Source organism: Corylus avellana, chromosome 4 (genome assembly GCF_965113065.1).
Source record: "Corylus avellana chromosome 4, dhCorAvel1.hap1.2, whole genome shotgun sequence".
NCBI classification, from domain to species: Eukaryota; Viridiplantae; Streptophyta; class Magnoliopsida; order Fagales; family Betulaceae; genus Corylus; species Corylus avellana.
Window position 1 is genome coordinate 28,038,771 of NC_142493.1, and position 25,143 is coordinate 28,063,913.

General features: G+C 37.8%; 5 protein-coding genes across 5 annotated transcripts; all 5 read right to left on the reverse strand.

The window, feature by feature from the left end:
• Window positions 1-23: 23 nt before the first annotated feature.
• On the reverse strand, window positions 24-4,342 carry CSLD1 (cellulose synthase-like D1). The gene is made up of 6 exons (XM_059589916.2): window positions 3,759-4,342; window positions 2,914-3,343; window positions 2,218-2,598; window positions 1,742-2,117; window positions 1,210-1,624; window positions 24-1,059 (listed from the first exon to the last, which is right to left on the reverse strand). Exons 1-6 carry the CDS (start codon window positions 4,340-4,342, stop codon window positions 102-104), a joined length of 3,144 nt encoding a protein of 1,047 aa, XP_059445899.1. The 3' UTR covers window positions 24-101.
• Window positions 4,343-5,976: 1,634 nt separating this feature from the next.
• On the reverse strand, window positions 5,977-8,061 carry LOC132177788 (putative F-box protein PP2-B12). Its single transcript, XM_059590241.2, has 3 exons — window positions 7,722-8,061; window positions 6,667-6,803; window positions 5,977-6,551 (listed from the first exon to the last, which is right to left on the reverse strand). Exons 1-3 carry the CDS (start codon window positions 8,010-8,012, stop codon window positions 6,158-6,160), a joined length of 822 nt encoding a protein of 273 aa, XP_059446224.2. The 5' UTR covers window positions 8,013-8,061; the 3' UTR covers window positions 5,977-6,157.
• A 441-nt stretch (window positions 8,062-8,502) lies between these two features.
• LOC132179759 (putative F-box protein PP2-B12) lies at window positions 8,503-10,397 on the reverse strand. The gene is made up of 3 exons (XM_059592529.2): window positions 9,999-10,397; window positions 9,048-9,184; window positions 8,503-8,944 (listed from the first exon to the last, which is right to left on the reverse strand). Exons 1-3 carry the CDS (start codon window positions 10,278-10,280, stop codon window positions 8,551-8,553), a joined length of 813 nt encoding a protein of 270 aa, XP_059448512.2. The 5' UTR covers window positions 10,281-10,397; the 3' UTR covers window positions 8,503-8,550.
• Window positions 10,398-11,851: 1,454 nt separating this feature from the next.
• LOC132180104 (putative F-box protein PP2-B12) lies at window positions 11,852-15,897 on the reverse strand. Its single transcript, XM_059592959.2, has 4 exons — window positions 15,232-15,897; window positions 13,503-13,639; window positions 12,981-13,382; window positions 11,852-12,039 (listed from the first exon to the last, which is right to left on the reverse strand). Exons 1-3 carry the CDS (start codon window positions 15,568-15,570, stop codon window positions 12,986-12,988), a joined length of 873 nt encoding a protein of 290 aa, XP_059448942.2. The 5' UTR covers window positions 15,571-15,897; the 3' UTR covers window positions 11,852-12,039; window positions 12,981-12,985.
• Window positions 15,898-18,104: 2,207 nt separating this feature from the next.
• Window positions 18,105-21,008, reverse strand: LOC132177786 (putative F-box protein PP2-B12). Its single transcript, XM_059590240.2, has 4 exons — window positions 20,677-21,008; window positions 19,518-19,654; window positions 18,976-19,407; window positions 18,105-18,390 (listed from the first exon to the last, which is right to left on the reverse strand). The coding sequence occupies exons 1-3, from the start codon at window positions 20,959-20,961 to the stop codon at window positions 18,981-18,983; spliced, it is 849 nt and encodes a 282-aa protein (XP_059446223.2). The 5' UTR covers window positions 20,962-21,008; the 3' UTR covers window positions 18,105-18,390; window positions 18,976-18,980.
• Window positions 21,009-25,143: the final 4,135 nt, after the last annotated feature.

Sequence of the window (25,143 nt, forward strand, 5' to 3'; positions counted from 1 at the left end):
TCTATTGTAACCCAAGTCAGATCAAAAATACGAAGTCTGCTTACAGTGAAAAACAAACAGGTAAACAAGAGAGAGTCTAAGGTATCATTTTATACGAGTCATTAAACCTGAACACCTCCATCAGTGACATTGGTGCTATCAGTTGGGGGACTAATTGATATCCAAAGCAAGGAGACTGTAATTGAAACGAGCCCTGACCAGACGTATACGATGGTGGGCACCCTTCCTCTCCTCCCCATCAACCCTTTGCCAAAGGGATACATGTGAGCCAACACCCAGAAGCTAAAGAATGTTCCCCCCATGAGCTTACTCCATTCCGGTATCACACTGTATATGGTCCTCGAGAACCCAATAACAACAGCAACAATGTTGACTACTATGATTGTTAGTGGCATTATGAAGAGACTTGTCCACTTCACCATGTAAAGATCAGCGTATATGTCATCTTCGTCTTCACCACCGGACTTGGAGGTTAACTTGAAAGAAATTTCGATCCCAGCTACTACTTTTAGGAGACCCTGGACAACGGCCACAAGGTGTGCGCTTGTGCCACCAATCACCCAAAACTGTTCGTTTCGCCACCATTCCTCGAGGCCAGTGCCGGACCACTTCACTTCCAGAAGGGAGATGAGAGTGAGACAAATAGTAATTATAAGGAGATAGGAGAGGAACGCAATATTTAGGCTTTGAACGATGAAGTGTCCCGTGAAGAGGGACAGTGCAGGGAGGAAGCAGTATATAACCAAGAAGATGGAGGTGAAGGGATAGATGCCGACATTCAGGTATGCAACACGTTGTAGGAACTTGAGGCGCTTGCTTCCAAGAAATGCATTGTTCCGAGAGAAGAAGATTTCCACCGAACCAGTGGCCCATCGTAGGACCTGGTGCAGGCGGTCCGTGAGGTTGATAGGTGCTGTGCCTCGGAAAGCATCGCGCTTCGTGATGCAGTACACGGACCGCCACCCACGGTTGTGCATTCTGTAACCTGTCAGCACATCCTCCGTCACCGATCCATAAATCCAACCTATTCGCTCCCCCCATTCTGTCTTGTCCTCGTACCTGCGCTTCACATCAAAACATTCAGTTACTACCATTTGGACTTGATGAGTCTTTTTCACTGATCCCTACCATTTGGAAACTTCTTTTCGAACGCATTTGTCAAAGAAGTTCCATGTATTTGTAGAAAATGGGAATGGAAATATATGATACCAGCAGGAGATGACAGCCACTGCCTCAGCAACAGTGGGCGCATCAAGTGGTGGACGAGGTATGAGCAGTGCCCCTGGAGGCCGTCCATGCTTTACAGAAATGTGATCAGCAAGTGGCCGGCCCTGGTACTCGGCGATGGCTATCGTTTCCGTGAACATCGAAGAATTGCCAAACTTCTTTGGCAGGTTCAAGTCAGGGTGTGATGCAAGGGGCTGTGTTTCTGAGTCGTCTAATTCCTCGGTCTGCGATTGTGCCTGCATTGCAATATTTGGAGCTGGGGATTTTAGTTGCCCAAACGCGCCGGAGTACTCGTTTGCCCTTGGTGGATGGAACCCATAGATTGCATGTCGCCGGAACATGCAGCCAGTTCCAACGTACACCGGACCCTGAAGACCATCTAGAGCTCGCATGTTTCCTATTAGGCCAAATGAGATAAATAAAACTTGCCATGAAAAACTCCACCAAAAAAAAAATAAAAAATTGCATGTTTATGGTGGGTTTTCCCCATTTGAAAGAAAATTGCAGACATTACCGTCAAAGAAGACAGTATTATGATTTGCATATCTGTCAGACGGATCAATCCCTTCAAATCTCTGAGGAAATTGTATGTAGCATAGCCTGTCACCACCGCGATCCATCATGAAGCACATTCCTTCCCTTACAGCTTGAGAATTATAGATATAATGGTCACAGTCCAAATTGAGTACGAAGGGCCCGTTGGACAATATTGCTGAAGCTCGAACCATGGCATTCATTGCTCCAGCTTTCTTGTTGTGGTCAAACCCCGGCCGCTTCTCTCGAGAGACATAGGCGAACATTGGCAGCCGGATGTCAACTCCGGTGAAGTCCAATTTTTTCTCGTCTGGATGACCCATCACTGGGTCGTTTTCCGGCACCTTACTCATTACCTGCATCAATAAAATCATTCAAGAGTTGCTAAAAATACTGGAAATGCTCAGAGAATTTCTAAGAATAGTAAAATGATGCAAATGTTTTTAGTGTGATCACCTGCAAAATTCCTGCATGGTCTCCCTTTGTATGATCAACAGTAGGGTCAAGCCACGTCCCAGGCCAGTGAGTACCATCGGCCATCCACGTGGCTTTATCGACCTTGATTGGCTCCAGAGGCAGCAGTCCACCATTCTTCTCACGGGCAAGCTTCTTCTCCTTCGTTTCCTCCCTGGAGTTATACATGTCACTCCTCTTACGTATAGCTTCAGGTAGACCGTTGATCCTGACCTTAAACTCATCGTACTCTCTCTTGATCCAACGGCGGTCCTTGACAAAATCTGTGCGCTTCTTGTTCTTCGTGGGGTCAGTTTTGCTGCTGAAGTAACTGTCTGGATTCCTAGGCTCAATGTTGTGTTTGCGGCAAAAGGGCACCCAATCCTGTACACACAATCATATAACAGTGGCATATTTTCATGACCTTTGATATTGACGCAACGTTTGAAAAATATTTTCAGCTGATTTATTTGATTTGTACGGAAGATCAGTCACAAGCGGTTGGAGACCTCCAGCAGTGGACAATGAATTGTGAGAGAGTACGCGCAAGAAGTAGAATTCCAAACACCCAAAAATTGAAAAAGCGTTTTTCAAAAAACATTTTACGAGATTGAACTTATTTCTCCTACTTATTATTCATAACGTTAAGTTAAATTTGAACTTGCAAGAAATTTGGGGGGTCATAGATAGTAACAAAACCTCGGCAAAGTGAACGGCCTCAGCCATAGCCTCAAAGGTGAGTATGGCACCACCATCATCCGAAATATAGCATGAGAGCTTCTCGATCGGGTAATCAACTGCTAGGATGGAGAGAATAGTATTTGCTGTGACAAGAGGAGGTTCCTTTTCAGGGTCGGCAGTGGAGACAAATACATCAACTCCAGGCAAGTCAGAACGCCCACTAGGGTTGGATGAGGAGGGTTGCTCGAACTTATCATGGAGGGCAACAAGGTCAGTGGCTCGATTGATAGGGTTGAGTTTCGGGAGAATATCTAGAAGCCACGAGAAGGCAAACCAAATCTCGCAAACAATGGACATGCCCCATAGCCACATTGCATCCCGATTGGGGTTTTGGATACGCCATGCCAGAAAAAAACCTAAAATTATCATACGAACCAACACTAGTAACCTGTTCAAAAAAAAAAAAAAAAAAAGGAACTTGCGTAAATGTTTCGCTAAGAGTCGTGCATGCTATATATAATTACAAAGTTACAATATTTCAATGATACACTTTGAGCTCATGATAATTGAAAGAATCCAAAAAAGTAGTTTGAATTGAGATTTTCGTGGCTGAACTTTCACAAGTATCCATCAATCTTGTCCTAAAACTTGACTAGAAAATAGGGAGAGCTAATAGAAAGCCAGTGATAGAGAACGAATTCAAATCTAGCTAGTACTGCTCAATTCATGCGGGTAAGAAAAGTCAAATTCAAGTGGGTATCTAGCGTATGTTTTAACCAGAATATTGTCATGTACATATTCATCTAACTTATCTAAGCATGCAGAGAAAACAAAAATGTCATACATTTAGAACGTGCGTGCACCTGTAAGGGCTAAGAATAGCGGCTGGAACCTTAAGCTTTCTAGTGAGCGGCTTCCAGGGCTTGTCCATGAAGTCCGACATACTCATCCCGCTTTCCAGTCCATAGTCTTCCTCCTGTTCGGACCAAAACGCATTGCCAATGCCGTACTTGCCCTTTGTCTCGAACAACCAACGGTTGTGATCGAAGTCCCCTGTTTGGCTCCTCAACAACATTGACGTGTTGTTGGAAGGCTTCATTACTGACATCCTCCTCTCGGTCTTTGTTGCCCCTGCATGACGACCCCCGCCGCTCCCCCCATATCCTCCTTCCTCGTCCGCCACCCGCCTCCGCTGCGGACCGTCTGTCTTGGAATCTGAGGTTGCACCAGGTTGGTTGTCTGGTGTAGGCGGCATCATCACCGTGTAATTGATGTAGTCATTTGGCCCGGGAAACTCGCCTGACATGTCCAAGTCATCGTCCCGGGACAAGCTCACAATGCGGCCGCTTGATGTGCGTCGAGCAAATTTCACCGCCTGATGGGGTGGCCGGACTGCTGAAGATGAAGACGATAGTGATTTCTTTGGCGAGGCCGTTGAAGTTTCCATCTATCTATCTTAGTTAATGCCTTCTATTTGATTCTTCTCCAAAAAAACCATAAACCTTCATGAAAAATTGTTCCTCTTCATTTGTTTTTTTATCCGTTATCTTAAAATCCTGAGATCATAAATTTTCATATATACAGAGAGGTGGAAAAATGGAATAGAAATGAGAAATCATGGAAAATAGTGGAGTTGCATCTCCAATGGCCGGTTGAAGGACGGAAGGAGCCAAATTAGTTGAGGAGTTGAATGGTGTGGAAGTTGCTTCTATTTTTAGCATTATTGCAGCGAATGTCCCTCCCTCATTTCAAGCTTGGCCTCTCTCTCTCTTCGGTTTGGTTTGTGGTCTTCTTATTTATTTCGAATTATCATTTGGTCCCTTCGTATTTGCGAAACTGTCAGTTTAGCCTCTTAACTTTTTTATCTGATGAATTTGGTCCCTAGCTTTTCGTAAGCATGCTATGTCGTGTTGGCACTTGCCACTTAGCACACAAATAATCTTTTGCATGGATAGAAGTTTGAATGGAGAAAAAGAGCAGGGTCAAAGTATGTTTATCATATTCTTCGTCTTTTTTTTTTTTTTTTTTTAAAAAAAAAAAAAATCCTTTTCTTGGTAAGTATAAATGTATAATGTGTGTTTTTTTGATAATATCAATTACTTGAAGAAAAAAAAAACTGTTAAATTGGTGCATGTAGCCTCATCTTGTAACAAATAAATTCTTGTGATTTCAAAATGAACTTATAAATCCCTTTGGTCCGTCTCTATAAAAACATTTCAAAATAGAACAAAATAAACTTGAATGGTAACTGGCTTAACAAAACGAACTTTCTATACTACCGCCTTCAAAATTTAAATGCCCTATCACATTTTGCAAAAAACATATTTCTCATATAACAAGTGGATTTCTTTTCCTATTTTGTAGCAAATAAAAGCTTTACTTTATTACTTCTATATTATTTAATTAGTAGTTTAACACTTAAAAGCCTATTGCTTTCGTTTGATAATGTTTTTGGAATGTGTTTTTGTTTTTTTATTTGAAAATATATTTTAATGTGATATAAAAGTAAGAAATGTGTTTTTTTTTTCTTCTTTTTGAATTTATATTTGGAAAAATATTTTCTGTAAGATACACCTACGAGTTATAAAAAAGAAAAAAAGAAAAAAAGAGTGGCCTTGTGGCTACCCTAACTCAAGTGGACGAGATGAGTGTTTACACAGCCACCATTGGCATGTTGTGGGGGTCGTGTGGCCACTGCTCACTCTTCTTTTAAAACAAAAAATAATAATTTTTAAAGTAAAAAGTTAGTCATATGCCTATAAGGCATAAAAATTAAGCACCCGCTTTATTAAAATATTCTTATAAGCTTTGAAAAGTTTTAAGAAAAGTATTTTATATTTTGAGTTGTTTATTAATAATTTTGAGAAAAATGTATTTTGTCTTTGAAAAATGAAAACATTACCAAACAATGTCTTTGTTTTAAAAGTTCTCATTGCGCTATGATTATAGACAAATTTATTCGTTCTGAAAAGGAAGCCTTCAGCTATGGATAAGTTTCAAGCCTTCAACTTCAAGGAAGAATCATTTCAAAATCATGAAACTTCAAGATTATCACCATACCTTTGAAGAGAGGGAAGTGACTGCATCATAATCTATAGAACTCCATTGAAAATATATATATGTTTTGGGCATCAAGTGATACAACACACAACATCTTAACAGAAATAAACAACCCTACCAATAAAATCCAGCGGACTGATTTTGCATTTTTCCTAAAACAAAATTCCAGTCCATAACAAAAAAACCATTTCCCTTGCTATGTTTAATATTTTGGCCGAAGCTCAATGCCCTGGACCATAATACCAAACTTCCAGCTAAAGCCATCAGTGTCCATCAAGCACATCTCCACCAGGCTATCAACTTGGCCATTGAAGAATTCCCCGATCTCAATCTCAAACCACATGTCCTCTCTCTTGCATGGAAGTCGTCCATCATGTCCTTGTGATGTATTTGGTAGCAAATAAGCTTTGGTAGCATTACCTTCATTCTCATTGTCAAATCTAATGGACACCTTCACCGGGTGGTGAAGATTATCTTTACGACTTGGAGTAGTGTATACCAAGTATGCGCCATATTTTGTGTTTGGGGACAAGATATTAGTCTCAATTCTACCTCGTATTTCAAGCCAACATAGAAGCTGAGCCACCTCCGAGAATCTGCACATTTCATACACCAATAATATTACCCCCACAGTTGCTATGTGAAAAAAGGATAAACAAGCATGCATCTATATATATGCGAAAACGAGCAAACAGGGTGGTAGAGAGAGACCTAGACTGGACTGGTGACTTAGCTGAAGAATTCCGCTCCCAGTAATACGGAGTGTTTACCTGTCTCCATATTATAGTTAACTCCCTCGCCCCTAGCATGTAACACTTTTTCCCACTCAATTTATCTATTGCGAAGCTCTGTTCAATCACCATTCCAATTATCAAACAAACCAATTAACAAAAGGAGAGTAGGGGTAGGAAAACAGAGAATAGATGACAAAAAAAGTCAGAAGTAGATCACAATGACTCTCATTTCAATAAGATTGAGACAATTTTAATAAAATCAAACATATGAACCACACTTCTTTTTGAGTGAGTGACTATAAGAGAAGAGAAATAGTGAAAGATTCAAATTCAGTGACCACATGTTCATGAGATATGATCCCAACCGGATGTTCTACCATTTGATTTTCATATGAACAAACATTCAAGCAGTTAAACTAAGATCCGGAAGTTTTAAAAATGCATGATTTTAATGGCCGAACTGCAATTTTATCAAACACAAAACTCATGTTTTCATTAAGTGCATTTTGAAATCACTATTTTTTCAAATTGTGCAATATGAAATGGCTAAACCAAACGGACCTAAGTGACAAATTACCAAGTGACAAACTGTACATTTGGAACTTCCAGAAGAAAAATAGCATTCGAGATTATCGATAAAAAATACCTCGTAATTGCATATTACCTCTCAGGTTTAAAACAAGGCTCTAAGCAGTTCTCAAATGCATGTCTTTCATATATACTATGATTCTCTCTAAAGGAATCCCAAACCTTGTAAGGATAGTGACTTAAATAAAATCATTAGGAAATCAATTTTCTGGAAAATAGTAAGCCAAATCTGTGTAACTCTATCCAAGCATTAAAAATCATCCAACTCGGTCTGAAAACATTGGCCTATTAATTACTAAATTGGTCCCTGGCTTTATGGTTTAGGGTTTAGGGTTTAGGTATCTATATATTAATAAATATTCAGAGCATATTTTCCAAAGTAATCATTTCAGTTTCAAAATAATTTATATATAAGCAGCTAGTGAGTCGGTGACTTTTGCTCACCCTGTTACCGTTGCCGATGAGGATGGGATTGTGGCAAAGATGGAAATAAAGATCCTTCTTGGATAAGTTATTCAAGGATGATGATGACGATGATCCCGAAGAAACCGATTCAGAAATGATCTGCTGGTAATCCGGTGGCAGAAACTTCTCCCACACGAGATCCGAACCTGCGGCTGATCCAAAGCTCCGGGACACTAGCGAATTCCTGCAAGCATCGCGAGGGGATGTGAAGGAAATTATGGTGGCGATGCACTCTTCCGGCAGTACAGATCCGGTAGTAATAGTATCCATTTCCTCTACTCTTTTTTTCTTCTGTTTGTGAATAAATTGTGCTCGGTTTCCTTTGGTTGAGACAGCACTGCACGGCGATGCACTAATCGTTTTATCTTTTTATTTTTTTTGTTTTATTATTCTTTTCATATTTTTATAATTTTATAAGATTATCATGTTTTTGTTTATTTCGGATTAAAATAATTTTTATATTTTTTATTTGATGCAACAAAAAATAATACTCAATTGAAATTATTTTCGGTTTAACTAAAAAAACATATTTAATTTCCGTAATATATATATATATATATATATTAAAACGGTAAATAATTTTTGGAATTTGAGATTTTCAATTTTAAATTAATAATAATAATAATAATAATAATAATAATAAATCTTAAATTGCAATTCATCTTAATCTATCGAACTTCATTGAACGTAAGCTTTGGACACAAAGCAAAACAACACACAACATCTTATCGAGTATAATTAAACTACCCTACCAAAGACAAAAGGAAAAGCCAACCCATAAATTGCAAAACTATTTCTCTTACATTTCTTATTTTGCCCGAAGCTCAATGCCCTGGACAACAAGGCCAGATTTCCAGTCACCGGCAGTACAAATCAAGTGCATCTCCACCAGGCTATCAACTTGGCCATTGAAGAATTCCCCAATCTCAATCTCAAACCACATGTCCTCTCTTCTTCGTGGAACTTGTCCATCAACTACCTCTGGTGTATCTGGTTGCAAATAAGCAATGGTACCATTACCTTCATTCTCATCTTCAAATCTAATGGACACCTTTGCTGGGATGTAAAGCAGATGGAAATCACCCTTAATGGTGTAGATGAGGTATGCGCCATATCTTGTGTTTGGGGACAAGATTTTTGTCTCAATTCTACCTCCTATTTCAAGCCAACACACTTCTAGAAGATAAACCACCTCCGAGAATCTGTACATTTCATACACCAAGATTATTACCCACAGTTTTCATGTACAAAAAGGATAAACAAGCATGCACAAATAGGCAAATATAGTGGTAGCTAGAGAGATACCTGGATTGGGCTGAAATTGGCAACTTAGCTGAAGGAATCCACTTCCAATATTCCGGAGAGTCTCCCCATGTTATAGATAACTCTCTTGCTCTCAGCATGTAACACTTTTTTCCACTCAATTTATCAATTGTGAAGCTCTGTTCAATTGTCATTCCAATTATTATACAAACAAACAAACATTCAAGCAATTATTCAACTATTTAAAATGTGGGACATGCATTTTTAAAAACAATTAATAACTATGTTTTTATTGACTACATTTTGAAATTACTATTTTTTTCATATCTTTCGATTTGAAACCGCTAAACCAAACGGACCCAAGTCACAAATTACCATGCGACAAACTACACGCTTGGAACTTCCAAAAGAAAATTGCATGTCTTTCAAATATACCATGATTCTCTCCAAAGGAATCCTAAACCAAGTAAAGATGAAGCCAGCAACTAGTGACTTTTTAGAAAATCAACCTTCTGGAAAATAGTAAGCCTCATCACGTTTGGTATGACACTATGTAACTCTACCCAATCATTAAAAACCATCCAACTTTGTCCGAAAACATTGGCATATTAATTACTAAATTAGCCTTAGGCCCTTAGCTATATTAATAGATATTCGTGTGGAGGGTGCTTTATATGGAGTTCGAGGTCTATCAGACAAGATTGGATCCAAGAAGTGACCTACCTTAAACGGTTTCTCCAAAAAAAAACAAAAAAAAAAAAAAAAAACAAAAAAATTAGGGCATATTTATCAAAATAATAATTTAGTCTCAAAATAATCTTTTACTCATCAATGGCAGGATCTATATATATATAGCGCTTAACTTGTTGTGAAACAGCGTAGCATCCCCCTCTATCATGACAAGAGTATTTCTCGAAGCAAAATCAATATAGAAGACTTATATATATATATATATATATAAGTAGGTAGTGAGTCAGTGACTTTTTTGCTCACTCTGTTACCGTTGCCGATGAGGATGGGATTGTGGCAAAGATGGAAATAAATATCCTTCTTGGATAAGTTATTCAAGGATGATGATGATGATGATGATCCCGAAGAAACCGATTCAGAAATGATCTGCTGATAATCCGGTGGCAGAAACCTCTTCCACACGAGATCCGAACCTGCGGCTGATCCGAAGCTCCGGGACGCTAGCGAATTCCTGCAAGCATCGCGAGGGGATGTGAAGGAAATTATGGTGGCGATGCACTCTTCCGGCAGTGCAGTAACATCCATTTCCTTTCCTCTTTTTTTCTTCAGTTTGGGAATAAATTGGGCTGGGCTTGTGTTAGTTTACTTGACATTAATGCCTTAACCCTTCGCGTCAAGAACAATCTTATTAAGAAGAAGTTTGATAAATTTGTGAACCATCATAATTTATTAAGTTTTTATTTATTTATTCTTTTTTTTTTTTGATAAAAGATATTTCATTTCATAAATTAAACTTGCTCAGCCAATACACTGTCATGAATACAAGGGTGGTAACCCCCAATCCAAAATTGTTCGTCAATTACGGCTACTGCTAATTTCGATAATTGATGCGCCACGCCATTGGCCATACGATTCACATGCGTCACCTGCCAGTCCGCCGCATAGCACAAATTAATTTTGGCATCCTGCAGCATTATTCCATAACTCCCACTCCACGTCCCGTCCCTCTTCATATTATTAACCACTTCCAAAGCATCCCCCTCCAAGATTACTTTCTGCAGACATACCCGGTTACTGACTTCCGTGGCATACCATAGAGCCATCGCCTCTACATCTGCAGACTCCGCCATGTAGGGCTTGGAGACACATAGGGAAGCCCTTACTCTGCCAACGTGGTTTCTAGCCACCACCCCAATGCCCATCCGATTTGCTTCTTTTGATAGGGATGCATCCCAATTGATCTTTATCGTGCCTTCAGGTGGTGGTATCCATTGTACCTCAGCCCTTGAAACCCTTTGGGTACTACTACTATACCAATACAAGGTTTTTTTATTTATTTTTTATTTTTATTTTTATAATTATCTTATCCTAGTGTTTGTAATACTAGTATGTGAAAGATTGTTATAGTGTGAGCTACGAACATTATTTTTAGTGGTCCTTAAGAGGTAGTTTAATCGGCTGGAACCACGTCTAATGAAGCAGAGATCATTAGTTTGAGTCCCCCTATCCCTCTTGTGTGGACATGGAAAAAAAAAAAAAAAAAAAAAAAAAAGCCATTTGGTCATTAAAAGCTTTGCAAATGCCATTGATTTTTTCTAGGGTTAGTCATTAAAATCTTTTGCTATTCATTGATTTATTTTTAACCGTTTGTCTTTAACACAATTTAGTTTCATAAGTTATGGTCGTTTAACTTTAAGACAAGATACCACTTAGCAATTAGCATGACACTATATAACTCTATCCAAGCTTTAAAACGCTTGAAAAATGTCACTTATCAAAAAGTCACATATTATTGAAACAGCCAGAAAAAAAACTTTCCCTTTTAAAATGTTTTTTTTTTAAAAAAAAAAAAAAAAAAACTTCTTTAGAGACGCTTTTTCTTCATAAATCCAAAAAACAGTTTTTTACTCAACCTTTTTTACCACATAAAAAGCAAGAACCTGATGAAAATATATTTAATTCTCAAACGTAACAAGCCATTTTAATTTTTTAATAATATGTGTCATTTTCTAAAACTTTTTGATGCTTAAAAAATGGCATAAATTTCATAATTTGAGAATCTACAATTTTTTAGATGCTAATCTATTTAGGATTGCAATTTTAGATTGATTTTGTTGTTGCCGGTCCCCAATAATTTAGAAAGGAAGCCATGGATCTTAACTAGTAAGAATTCATAAGAACACAAATAATAAAGGTCTCAAATGTATATCATGATACAAAATGTAAACGTTCATAATTACAATACCTTTACTTGATCTTTTAAAAACTGTTGTCCTCTTATAAACTAACAATACCTTTATGCAAATACAGCAGATGTTGGCCTTGCACTGAATACAGAATTTTCCTGCAGAAAATTTTTAATAGATTAGTTATTGTGTAGACTTACATAGAACTTGCTTGAAAAATTACCAAGTGTTATCGTCAAAAATTTGTTGCTCTGAGTCTGACAAATTGCTCTTTAGTTTGCAAACAAACAACGAAAAATGGCCAGTTTTTTTTTAAAAAATATTTCCAGCTGAAAACATTTTACACCAAAACAAAAGGAGCGTTAACAACTACCTGTAATTTGTTTAACAGAATGTCTGAAATAATCTTATATATCAACTAAATGAAATGATAATTTTACTATTTTAGCAATTAGAATGACTAGGTACACGTTGGAAAGTTTTAGCAAGTAAAATCAGTTCTCATTGTGCTATTTTTACAGACAGATTTACTCGTTGGGAAAAGCAAGGGAAGTGTAGGAATGTTGGCATGCAACTCCTTCAGCCTTTTGGCTGTGTTGATAGTATTCCTAGCTAATAGCCAAGGGCAGGGGTGAGACTTCTTTATAGGCTATGGTGTTAAAGTGATAATTAAGTGATTAAATTTACTTTTTCCTATCAGTTTAAGCTTTTAAGATAACTGGTGATTTAACATGGTATCAGAACCAAAGGTCCTGGAATCGAACCTTGACTTCGTCAAATCGCTCCAATTTAAATTAAATATTTCACGTGTTAGGCCTCATCTAATAAAAGGTGAGGGGGAGTGTAAAAATATTGATTAAGTGATTAAATTTACCTCTTCCTATTAAGCTTTTAAGATAACTGGTGATTTAACATATGGATTGTTTCAACTCTCAAGCCTTTGACTTCTAAGGAAAAATCATTTCAAAATCATCAAACTTCAAAAACATTTTGTGCGTGCAAGAAGCATGGTTGGAGAGGGAACTGACTTCATCATAATCAACATAACTTCATTGAACATCTTATAGAGTATAAACTACCCTAAAACCATTTCTCTTACCTTTCCTATTTTGGCCGAAGCTCAATGCCATGGACCACAACGCCAGACTTCCAGATATAGCCATCAGTCCCCAGCATGTGCATGTCTGCCACGCTATCAACTTGGCCATTGAAGAATTCCCCAATTTCAATCTCAAGCCATCTGTCCTCTCTCCTGCGTGGAAGTCGTCCATCCTGTCCTTCTGGTGTATCTGGTTGCAAATAAGCATGGGTAGCATTACCTTCATTCTCATTTTCAAGTCTAACGGACACTCTCACTGGGTGGTGAAGTTCATAGAAACTATCTGCAATTGTGTATACGAAGTATGCCCCATATGTTGTATTTGGGGACAAGATATTAGTCTCAATTCTACCTCGTATGTCAAACCAACACACTTTTAGAAGAAGAGCCACCTCAGAGAATCTGCACATTTCATACACCAATAATATTACCCCCACTGTTGCCATGTAAAAAAGGATAAATAAGCATGCATATATATGTGCATGCACAAATTAACACGCAAACAGAGCGGTAGAGAGAGACCTGGACTGGGGTAAAACTGGAGACTCAGCTGAAGAAACCCACTTCCAGTACTGCGTAGTGTTTGACCAGACTATATGTAACTCCCTAGCTCCAAGCATGTAACACTTTTTCCCACTTAATTTATCGATTCCGAAGCTCTGTTTAATGATAAAAAAAAAGTTGGAAGTACATCACAAAGATTCTCAATTCAATAAAATTTAGGCAATTTTAATAAAATCAAACATACGAACCACACTTCTTTACTCTAAGAGAAGAGAAATGGGAAAAGATTCAAACCAGTGACCACAAGTTCATGAGACATGAGTCCAACCGGATGTGCTACCACTGGATTTCATACTAACAACATTCAAGCAATTATTAAACTAAAAGTCCGTTTTTACGATTTTGCATACTAAAATTACATTTTTACAAATGCCTACTTTGTTCTTAGAAATCACATTTTCATTAAATGTATTTTAAAATCACTATTTTTTCAAACCGTGCGATTTGAAACAGATAAACAAAACGGACCTAGGTGACAAATTATTAGCATGTGACAAACTGTACATTTGGAACTTCCAGAAGAAAAATAGCATTCAAAATTATCGTTAAAAAATATATCGGAATTTCTGTACCTCTCAGGTTTCAATTTTAATAACAAAAAAGCACTAAGAAGATCTCAAATGCATGCATGTCGACTTTCATGTTATTATGATTCTCTCTGAAGGAACCCCAAACCAAGCAAGATCAAGCCAGCATGGATAGTGGCACAGAGAAAATCATTAAGTAATAACCTTTCTGGAAAATAGTAAGCCAAATCATTGCTTTATTGGAAAAGGATCTTCCCCATTTCATTTAGGCAAAGGAATGTTAAAAGTGGGACAAGTATTACACAAACTCCACCCAGCCATTAAAAGTCATCCAAGTCTGTTCGAAAACATTGTCTTATTCAGAAAAATTACATATGCTCCCTTAAACAACTATTTTATTGATTATTTAGGTTAGTCATAAGGAATGGCTGAATCACTTCCATTTAGCCAAGAGGTGGCCGACTGATTTTAAAACAATTTTTAGATTACTTTTTTAAATTTTTTTTTTTTTTTATAATTACAAAAAAAAAAATTATAAAGCCTATTTTTTACCTTATTGGGAATATTGACATTTTGTTTGTACTTTTAAGAAAAAATTGACACAATTAGTAGTTTGGAAGAACATTAACAATAAAAACGTATGAGAGTATTTGTACTTTCCCTAATTAGAAATACTATTTAGCATTATCAAACGTCAATCTAGTAACATTCTTGTCAATTAAGCACATTCACATTCACTTTCTTTTTTTTTTTTTTTTTAAAAAAAAAAAAAAAAAAAAGGCAAAAGCTAAAGCAAATATAAAAGAACAAACAAAATGCTAGGAAATGGACACTTAACAATGGTGAGTAACATTTATCTTCCCTAATTACTAAATTGGTCTTAGCTAATAATAGATATTCGGGGCATATTTTCTAAAATAATCATTTTCTTTGTATGGGCCATTTGGGCTTTTTGTAAAAGTTTTTCATTACTTATTAAAACATTCCAAAATAATCATTTCAGATTCAAAAGAATTTTTTATTCATCAATCTCGGGATCCGTACGGCTTAATTTGTAGTGAAACAGCCTAGCATCCCCCTCCTATGACAAGAGTATTTATTTCTCAAAGCAAAATCAATACGAAACCAGTAAACATGAGCAGCTAGTGCCTCTTGCTCACCAGGTTACCGTTGCCGATGAGGACGGGATTACGGCAGAGATAGAAATAAAGATCCTTCTTGGACAGGACATTCAAAAGCGATGATACCAACGACTCCGATTGAGAAATGATCTGCTGATAATCCGGTGGCAGAAACCTCTCCCACACGAGATCCCAGCCTACAGCCGATTTGAAGGTCCGGGAGAGCACCGAATACCTGCACGCATCGGGAGGCGATGTGAAGGAAATTATGGTAGCGATGCAGTCTTCCGGCAATACGTCGGCGGTAATAACCTTTTCCTTTCCTCTTTTCTCCATCTTTTTGGAAATAATTTGTGCTGGGTTTGTGTTGGTTGACATTGGGCGATTTTTACAATGCCTTCACTCTTGGCGTCCAGGGTTTGGATGATTCAGATGCAACGGAGTAGACTTTTCGTTATATTGACGTCCAGGGTTGATTCCAAGTCTCCTTGATGCACAGTTTTCCAATATGATGTGACACGCCTTTGAGAACTTGGAGGATACGTTAAGCTACCCACAATGAAAAATAGGATTAGGGTACGTCAAGCTATACACAAAGAAAAACAGCCGCGTAGCTACACGTAGAAAGAAATACAAGATTAGATTCCAAGTCTCCAGTTGACCCCGGTTGATGCACAGTTTTTCGAGATGGTCACGTGGCACGCCTTTGAAAACTTCGAAGATACGTCAAGCTACACACACAGAAAAACAGGATTAGGGTACGTCAAGCTACACACACAAAGAAAAACAGGATAAGAGCCCCGGTGGTGCCCCGGCGGGGAAGTTCCAATGCCTAAGTCGCCTAAGTCAGAATGTGAGGAAGGAGTGTATAAGCAATCAAAATTTCTGCGCCAGGATTACGCTTAACTTTGATTGAAGTTGAGACTTGTATTTATAGGCATGGAGTAGAATTTGTTTCCCACACGTCTCGGGATTCCTATTCCTCAATATATATTTGTTTCGTAGTTATTTGATAAGGGTAGGAATTCTTAACCACTTCGTGATCTTTGTAACCTAAGATCCCGGGACTAGTGAGAAGGTTTTTGTTTGAGTTAGATAACCTTTTAAATTTGAATGGTTACCTATCCCGCTTATGTAGGGGTAATTTGTATGTTGACAGCTATCTATGTTGTAAAAAGCTTTCTTAAATGTAAGATAATGAGCACTTGCTTTAGATGGAATACGTGCATATTCTTAATTGTGAAATGACTGGTTTACCCTCGGCTCTTAACTATTTTGCTCCCGAGGAGTTGAGTCTCGGGTTCGGTGACTAATACCTACCGAGGAGTAGTCTCAGACTCTTGTCCGAGACTTCCTCGGTTTCCCAAACCTCCTCGGGTTAAGCTGTCTGAGGCCTTGTCGGGTGTGATGTCTTGTTGAGGTTGGGCTTGAGACCTGTTGGGCTTTAAGAACTGATCCATGACCTAACAATCCCCAAATTAGCATTGGAGATATGTAAAAACTAAACACCCTCCAATTTATTAACATATAACTTAGAAGTTAAATTAAAGTGACCTCTCGAGGCATGGAAGATCCAGCAAGTCTGTGCCTAAAACCTCTGCTGCAAATTGCAAGAAGCTCATGCATAAATGCAAGCCAAAGAAAAAAAAAGACACAGGGTCGAAATTAAAAAATTAATTTTTGGAGGATAAAATTAAAATATATTTGGAGGGTTAAAATTTTAATTTTAGAATAATTTTCTGTCATTTATTTTTAAAATTTTTATGGAACTAGTTGAAGCTCAAGAACTACGTCGTTCGACCCCCACTCAAACCATTAATTATCACTTTTCTTGTATGATTTAAGCCTGCGAATATTTTAAGTACGTTTCTCTTATTACATATAATCAATTTTATCAGTTGGGTTGATAGAAAAACTTAATCATACATTTTTAAATTATTTAAAAATATGGCTAACTTTTTTAATGTGAACAATCCTATTGTAACTTTGTTGTTGTTGTTGTTTTTTTTTTTTTTTTTTTTTTAATTGAAAAGAAAAAAAAAAAATATATATATATATATATATAAACATTTATCGTAGTTGGAACGTGGAAAATGCCCCCTTTTTCTTTTCTTGTCTTTCTTTTCAAAGCATTGGATCACATAACTATTGATATCAATAGGTCCAACTAATTTTGGACATATATTATGTTAATCAATTATGATATGTAGATGTTATAAGTTAAATGGAATAGGCTTAATTACATTTAAGCACAGATTGAAGGACCCTAAGAAAAGATCATGTACAAGTATTAGTGCCTTATTGTTGTTAATATTATTTGAGCAAGATAACCGTAACATTAACATTAAAAGAAAATAACGCTACACTATGAGGGGGTGAGGCCGACCCAACAAGCACCCCCAAAACATTTATTATTTTGCATGATTAAATTAAAACAAAAAATGGATCCAAACTGATTCGATCCCATAATGTTTGCACGGTTGTTTCTACTGCATAGGATGTTTGCTATCAAGATGCTCCTAGGCATGCTGAGATATGCTTGGTTATTTGGCTGTAGTAAAAAACGTTATGATGGTGTACCGATGCATAGGTAGCATAAATTTGTTTCCTACTAACTAAAATTTAGATAACCCTTTAGTAATTGGAATTATTCTGATTGAGTGTACTTGAAACAAGTGACGATTATCTTTGTGACTTTCTGAAAAAAAAAAAAAAAAAATGGAAAAAAAGCAACTATAAGTGGCTTAAAGAAGGCCATACGGTGAATATGGTTCAAGTATCTACATAGGAATTAGGAAACAAACCCAATTCGATGTCATCATGCCAATGATAAATGCTCTGTTACTTGAGTTGAAAGCATTAGAAGACGGACAGCATACATGATTGTAGATGTTAATGGCATTTAAGGGATTTAAGATTGCATTTTTTGCTCAAGACATCAGAAAGGCTGGAATTTGGGACTGATTTCGTAGTTGCTGGTCCCTCTATAATTTAAAAAAGAAGTCATGGATCTTAAGTACTGCTTAGGAATCATAAGAATACAAATAATAAAGGTCTCACATATTATCATGATAAAAATGTAAAACCTCATAATTACAATACCTTACTTGATCTTTAAAGAACTGTTGTCCTCTTATAAACTTACGATGCGTTTGTGCAAACAGCGGATCTTGGACTTGCACTGAATACAGTATTTTCCTGCAGAAAATTTTAAATAGATTAGTTCATTGTGAAAAATTGCCAGTTTTTTTGAAAAATATTTTCTGCATAAAACATTTTACACTGAAACAAAAGGGGGCCTTAACAACTACCTATAATTTCTATGACAGAAAGTGGTGACAATCTCTGAAATAATCAATATTATCTTATATATCAAATAAATGAACGATCATTTTACTATTTTAGCAATTAGAATGACCAGGTACATGTTGAAAAGTTTTAGCAATTAAAATCAGTTCTCATTGTGCCAAATGTTAGAATGTTGCCGTGCAACTCCTTCTGCTTCGGCCTCGGCTGTGTGTTGATAGTATTGCTAGCTAATAGCTGAGGGCAGGGGTGAGACTTCCTTATAGTATATGGATAGTTTCAAGCCTTCAACTTCGAGGAAGAATCATTTCTAAATCATCAAACTTCAAAAACATTTTGTGTGTAAGAAGCATGGTTGGAGAGGGAACTGACTTCATCATAAGCAATAGAACTTCATTGAACATCTTATCGGGTATAAACTACCCTACCAAGACAACAGAAATACCAATCCATAAATTGCAAAACCATTTCTCTTACCTTTCTTATTTTGGCCGAAGCTCAATGCCATGGACCACAAGACCAGACTTCCAGTCACCGTTTTCAATCTCCATCAAGCACATCTCCACCATGCCATGAACTTGGTCAGTGAAGAATTCTCCAATCTCAATCTCCATCCACATGTCCTCTCTCATGTGTGGATGTCGTCCATCATGTTCTTCTGGTGTATCTGGTAGCAAATAAGCATTGGTAGCATTACCTTCATTCTCATTTTCAAATCTAATGGACACCTTCACTGGGCGGTCAAACCCAGTGCAATAATATTCCTCATCCTCTCCCTCTTCCACTGAACGGACAAAAGTGTAAACGAAGTAGGCACCATATCTTGTATTTGGGGACAAGATATTAGTCTCAATTCTACCTTTTATGTCAAGCCAACACACATCTAGAAGATGAGCCACCTCCGAGAATCTGCACATTTCATACACCAATAATATTACCCCCACTGCTGCCATGTAAAAAAGGATAAACAAGCATGCCTATGCTCACACGAACATGCAAACAGAGAGGTAGAGAGAGACCTGGACTGGGGTGAAACTGGTGTCTCAGCTGAAGGAGTCCAGTCCCAGTATTGCGGAGTGTCTCCCCATATTATAGACAACTCTCTCGCTCCCAGCATGTAACACTTTTTCCCACTCAATTTATCTATTGCGAAGCTCTGGTCAATCACCATTTCAATTATTATACAAACCAACAAAAGGAGACTAAGGATAGGAAAAGAGAGATTAGATGACAAAAGAGTCCGAAATATATCACAAACACTCTCAGTTCAATAAAATTGAGACAATTTTAATAAAATCAAACATATGAACCACACTTCACACTTCTTTTTGAGTGAGTGATTATAAGAGAGGAGAAATGGCAAAAGATTCAAACTAGTGACCACAGGTTCATGAGACATGAGTCTAATCGGATGTGCTACCATTGGGTTTCAAGCAATTATTAAACTAAAAGTCCGTTTTGCCTTACAATTTCGCAAGTTAAAAATGTGTTTTTAAACAAAATCGTGAAAAATGTCTCATTTGGGAGCGGTTTTGCAAAAAATAACAATTTGAAAACATGGGAAATGTGTTTTTTAAAATCTTAAAGACCAACCCACGATTTTATCAAACGCTAACTGTTTTTTTTTAAAAAAAATTACACTTTATTTAATTGCATTTTGAAATTCCTATTTTTTCAAACAACACATCGCTGAACCAAACTATCATATGGCAAACTGTACATTTGGAACTTACAGAAGAAAGTTAAACAAATATCTCCCAATTGCAGTACCTCTCAGGTCTAAATTTTAATAACAAAAAAAATTTTAAAACAAGGCACTACGAACATCTCAAATGTATGTGTTTCATATATACTATGATTCTCTCTAAAGGATTCCGAAACCATGTAAGGATAGTGAATTAAATAAAATCATTAGGAAACCAACTATCTGGAAAATAGTAAGCCAAATCACGTGTAACATCCAAGCATTAAAAATCATCCAACTCTGTCTGAAAACATTAGCCTATTAATTACTAAATTGGTCCCTCCCCTGGATTTAGGTAACTATATTAGGTTTAGTGTTTAGGGTTTAGGTATCTATATATTAATAAATATTCAGAGCACATTTTCCGAAGTAATCATTTGAGTTTCAAAATAATTTATATGTAAGCAGCTCGTGAGTCAGTGACTTTTGCTCACCCTGTTACCGTTGCCGATGAGGATGGGATTGTGGCAAAGATGGAAATAAAGATCCTTCTTGGATAAGTTATTCAAGGATGATGATGACGATGACGATGATCCCGAAGAAACCGATTCAGAAATGATCTGCTGATAATCCGGTGGCAGAAACCTGTTCCACACGAGATCCGAACCTGCGGCTGATCCGAACATCCGGGAGACTAGCGCGTCCCTGCAAGCATCGCGAGGTGATGTGAAGGAAATTATGGTGGCGATGCACTCTTCCGGCAGTGCAGTAACACCCATTTCCTTTCCTCTTATTTTCTTCTGTTTTTAAAAACTCACAGCGATTCAGAGAAAGGATTGCAGATGAAAAGCCGCACATTTTTATCTTTACAATTCCCTACAAATCTTTATATTTTTATAAACACAAGTACACAACAAGGTTCCCAATGGAAGGCAGAGAGCAGAGACAAGTATTTTGTGTAAATAATTGATCGTGAAGCTAAAGTGCTACCTAATGCATTAGATAACATTATAGTTTACCCAATATTTAGGAAATGTATGAGGTATCCGTTGCATATGACTTTTTGGATAATTTAATCTTTTTTGTTCTTCTATATTTCAAGAATAAAATAAGATTTAAGAGAGTTGATGAGACTTGAGAGTGCTCTAAAGTCATTATTAACATTGCTTCCATAAAACGCATAACTAAAAAGCTTGAGCATCTCTCACTTTTTCTCTATTTACCCAAAAAAATCAAACAAATTTTTCAAATTAACAAGCAATTTTCTTTACACTTGTCAATTTTCAATCCATTCATTCATTCTTATTCTTTTTGTCTATTCAGAATGTTAGAATATATTCAGAATATATTCTGATTCACCATAATTACTGATTTGATATATTTTTTCTGTATATATATATTAATATTATTCTGCAATATTGTACATTAATTTCGTGATTGTATTTCCTATTTTATCTGGCCTTATTCAACTATAAATAGGTCTCTTTGTATACAGTTCAATACACACAAAAAATTATTTCAAAAAAAAAAAAAATACACACAAAAATATAGTATTCAGTTTTATTCCTATATTTTCTAGTTTATTTTAACACAAAATATTTGCCAAAAATGGGCCGCGAATCTTTTCACAAATTGAATGGAACTTAAAAGTCATCCCCATTGAAATTTGATATAAAAGGAGAAGATAGATTGTAAATTTCAAAAAAGACAATATAAACTGGAAAAATAACTTAATTAAAAAAACATACTTTATATACTACCTTTAAAACTTTTTTTTTTTTTTTGAAATCTCAATGAATTTATTAATGAGAGCCTTGCTCAGTAAAAACACGTGTTAAAATGCTAGAAGGAAAATCTGTCACCCACAATTTTTCAGATGACAAATGTAAGGCCAGCTTGGCCAAGCTATGAGCCACCTCGTTGACACAACGGGGAATGTGCTCCACTTGCCATTCTTGAAACTGTGTCAAATTGATCTTCATCTCCTCCAACACCATTCCATAACTCCCCATCCAGGCTTCGCTTCTACGCAGCCGCTGCACTATCTCCAAAGCATCTCCTTCGATAATTATCTTGTTCCAGGCTAGATTAGTAGCCACCAACACTGCTCGACTTGCTGCCACTGCCTCCGCCATAGTGGGGTCTTGGATAAAAGCCTTCGTGTCACAGTACATCGCCAATACCTCGCCCCTGTGATTCCTTGCCACAACGCCCAGGCCCATTCTCTTAGTTTCCTTCTCCACCGCAGCATCCCAGTTTAGTTTAATATACCCCTCCGGTGGAGCTTTCCACAACATCATCTGATTTTGGGCAGGGAATTGTTCGGGAGCATTTTGTGCCCGAGTTTCTGCAAAGTTTTCTATTTGTTCCCGTGCCTGGCGTAGAACCATAGAGGGAGTAGACAGAGCTTCACCATGAACCACCCTATTCCGTCGGAACCAGATTTGCCGCGCCACCACTGCGAACAATTGCAGCTCAGTTTCCTCGAGCATTCCCATCAACTGTATTACTAAATCCTTAAAATCAGCAACCTCACTGTGGCATTTCTGAATTTTCCTTGAGCTTTCCAGCCACACGTCCCGTGCCGAGGGACAGCTCCATAGTATGTGCACCGGGGTTTCTTCTTCTCTCTCACAAATCGGACATAATCCATCTTCAATTATATGTCGCCGGAAAAGATTACCTTTTGTAGGGAGAATATTGTGACATGCTTTCCAGATGAAAAATTGCACCACTTTTGGACTCTTTAATTTCCATATCCCACTCCATAGGTCTCTTTCACTGGAAGCCGTCGATGAAGCTCCTTTCTCCATTTCTACAAGAGTTTTAGCTAGGTGGTATGCACTGCGGACAGAAAAAATCCCATCCTTAGTACCTCCCCAGACTAGTGTATCAGATTGGGAACCAGGACTAATCACTATACTGCATATACTCTCTACCTCATTTCCCATGAAAATCTCTTGAATTAAGGGAATATTCCACCAAAAGGTATTCTCATCAAACAAATCACAAACCCGTGCATCACTGGGAAGTAAGCTCTGTGGGGATTGAACCTTATGTGTGATAGAGGTAGGCAACCAATTGTCTTGCCAGATTCTAATGGACTGCCCATCTCCAACCCTCCAGACCATGCCAGCTTTGATCAGCTTCTTTGCTTGCCATATGCTCCGCCAGGCATACGATGGATAGCGCCCCAGTCGAGCCTCTAGAAAGTTGCCCCTTGGGAAGTATTTTTCCTTCATCACCTTTGCCACCAAAGAGTCTGGATTTTTAATTATCCTCCATCCTTGTTTAGCTAATAAGGCTCGGTTAAAGCATTCAAGGTCCCTATACCCCAATCCACCACTCTTCTTCTCCAGCGCCAATTTATCCCATCCCATCCATGCAATTTTGGAGAGGTTGTCTTTATGTCCCCACCAAAAGCGAAGCATCATAGAATTAATCCTCTTACATAAGGACTTTGGAAGTTGGAAGACACTCATAGTATAGGTCGGTATAGCTTGAATCACCGCCTTAATCAACACTTCCTTCCCTGCCGGCGTCAAGAACTTCTCTTTCCAACCCGTCATCCGATTCCAAATACGGCTTTGAATGCTATGAAAGGACTTCAACCGAGATCTTCCAATGAAAGCCGGAAGTCCCAAGTACTTTTCATATCTATCCGTTGAGCCAACTCCTGCCAATGAGAGAATTTGACCTCGTACCACATCTGTGGTATTTTTGCTAAAAAATAGCGAGGTCTTTTGTCTATTTAGGCGCTGCCCCGACGCTTTCTCGTAATCTTCAAGAATCCCTTGCGTCTTTTCCCATTCTTGCACATTTGCTTTACAAAAAAGCAAGCTGTCGTCCGCAAAGAATAGGTGAGTGAGGCGCACTCCACCTCTAGTAACTGGTAACCCCGTGATGTCTTTTCTCATTTCAGCTTTTCTTAACATATGACTCAGACCTTCAGCACATAATATAAACAAATAGGGAGAGAGAGGATCACCTTGGCGTAGACCCCTAGAAGGGTTAATGTTTCCATAAGGTTGACCGTTAATTAAAACAGAGTAGGAGACTGTTCTGACACAGGTCATAATCAGGTTGACCCATTTTATGTGAAAGCCCATTTTGATCATAATCTCTTCCAGAAACTCCCACTCTACTCTGTCATATGCTTTGCTCATGTCAAGTTTGAGCGCCATGAATCCCTCCCGCCCCTTCTTTCTTGTTTGCATAGTATGCAGGGCTTCAAAAGCTACTAGAACATTGTCAGTTATCATTCTACCTGGAACAAAAGCACTCTGACATGGAGATATTATATGGGGCAGCACCTTTTTAAGCCTATTAGCAAGAACCTTAGCAATTAATTTATACAACACATTGCATAAACTAATAGGCCTAAACTCCACAACACTAGTAGGTTTCTTTTTCTTAGGAATAAGAGCAATAAAAGTTTGGTTGATGATAGGGTCGAAATTACCATCATTGAGGAAACCAAGAATGGCTTTGCAGACCCCATCGCTCACGGTTGCCCAAGTGTTTTGGAAAAAGCATGCTGCATACCCATCTGGACCCGGAGATTTAAGAGGACCCATGCTGGCTAGGGCGGCTTCTATCTCCAACTGCGTGAACCTATTCACCAACTGGTCATTCATATCTTGAGTAACCCGAACCTCTATACCCTCCAAACATCCCTCTACACCCTCGCATCCTCCCGTGGTATATAGGTTCTGGAAAAAATTCACAAAGGCCCGCCTCACATCCTGCATATCTGTTTGTACAGCCCCATTCTCATCCTTAATACTTGTGATTTTGTTGGTTTGACGCCTCTGGTTTGCCCAGGCATGGAAGAAGGCAGTATTTCTATCTCCCTTAGCGTACCACACTTGCTTAGCCCTTTGTTTCCACTTAACCTCCTCTTGATCCAGAATTTGAGCTATCTCCTTCTGAATTTTTTTAATGAGTGGTTGATTAGGAGG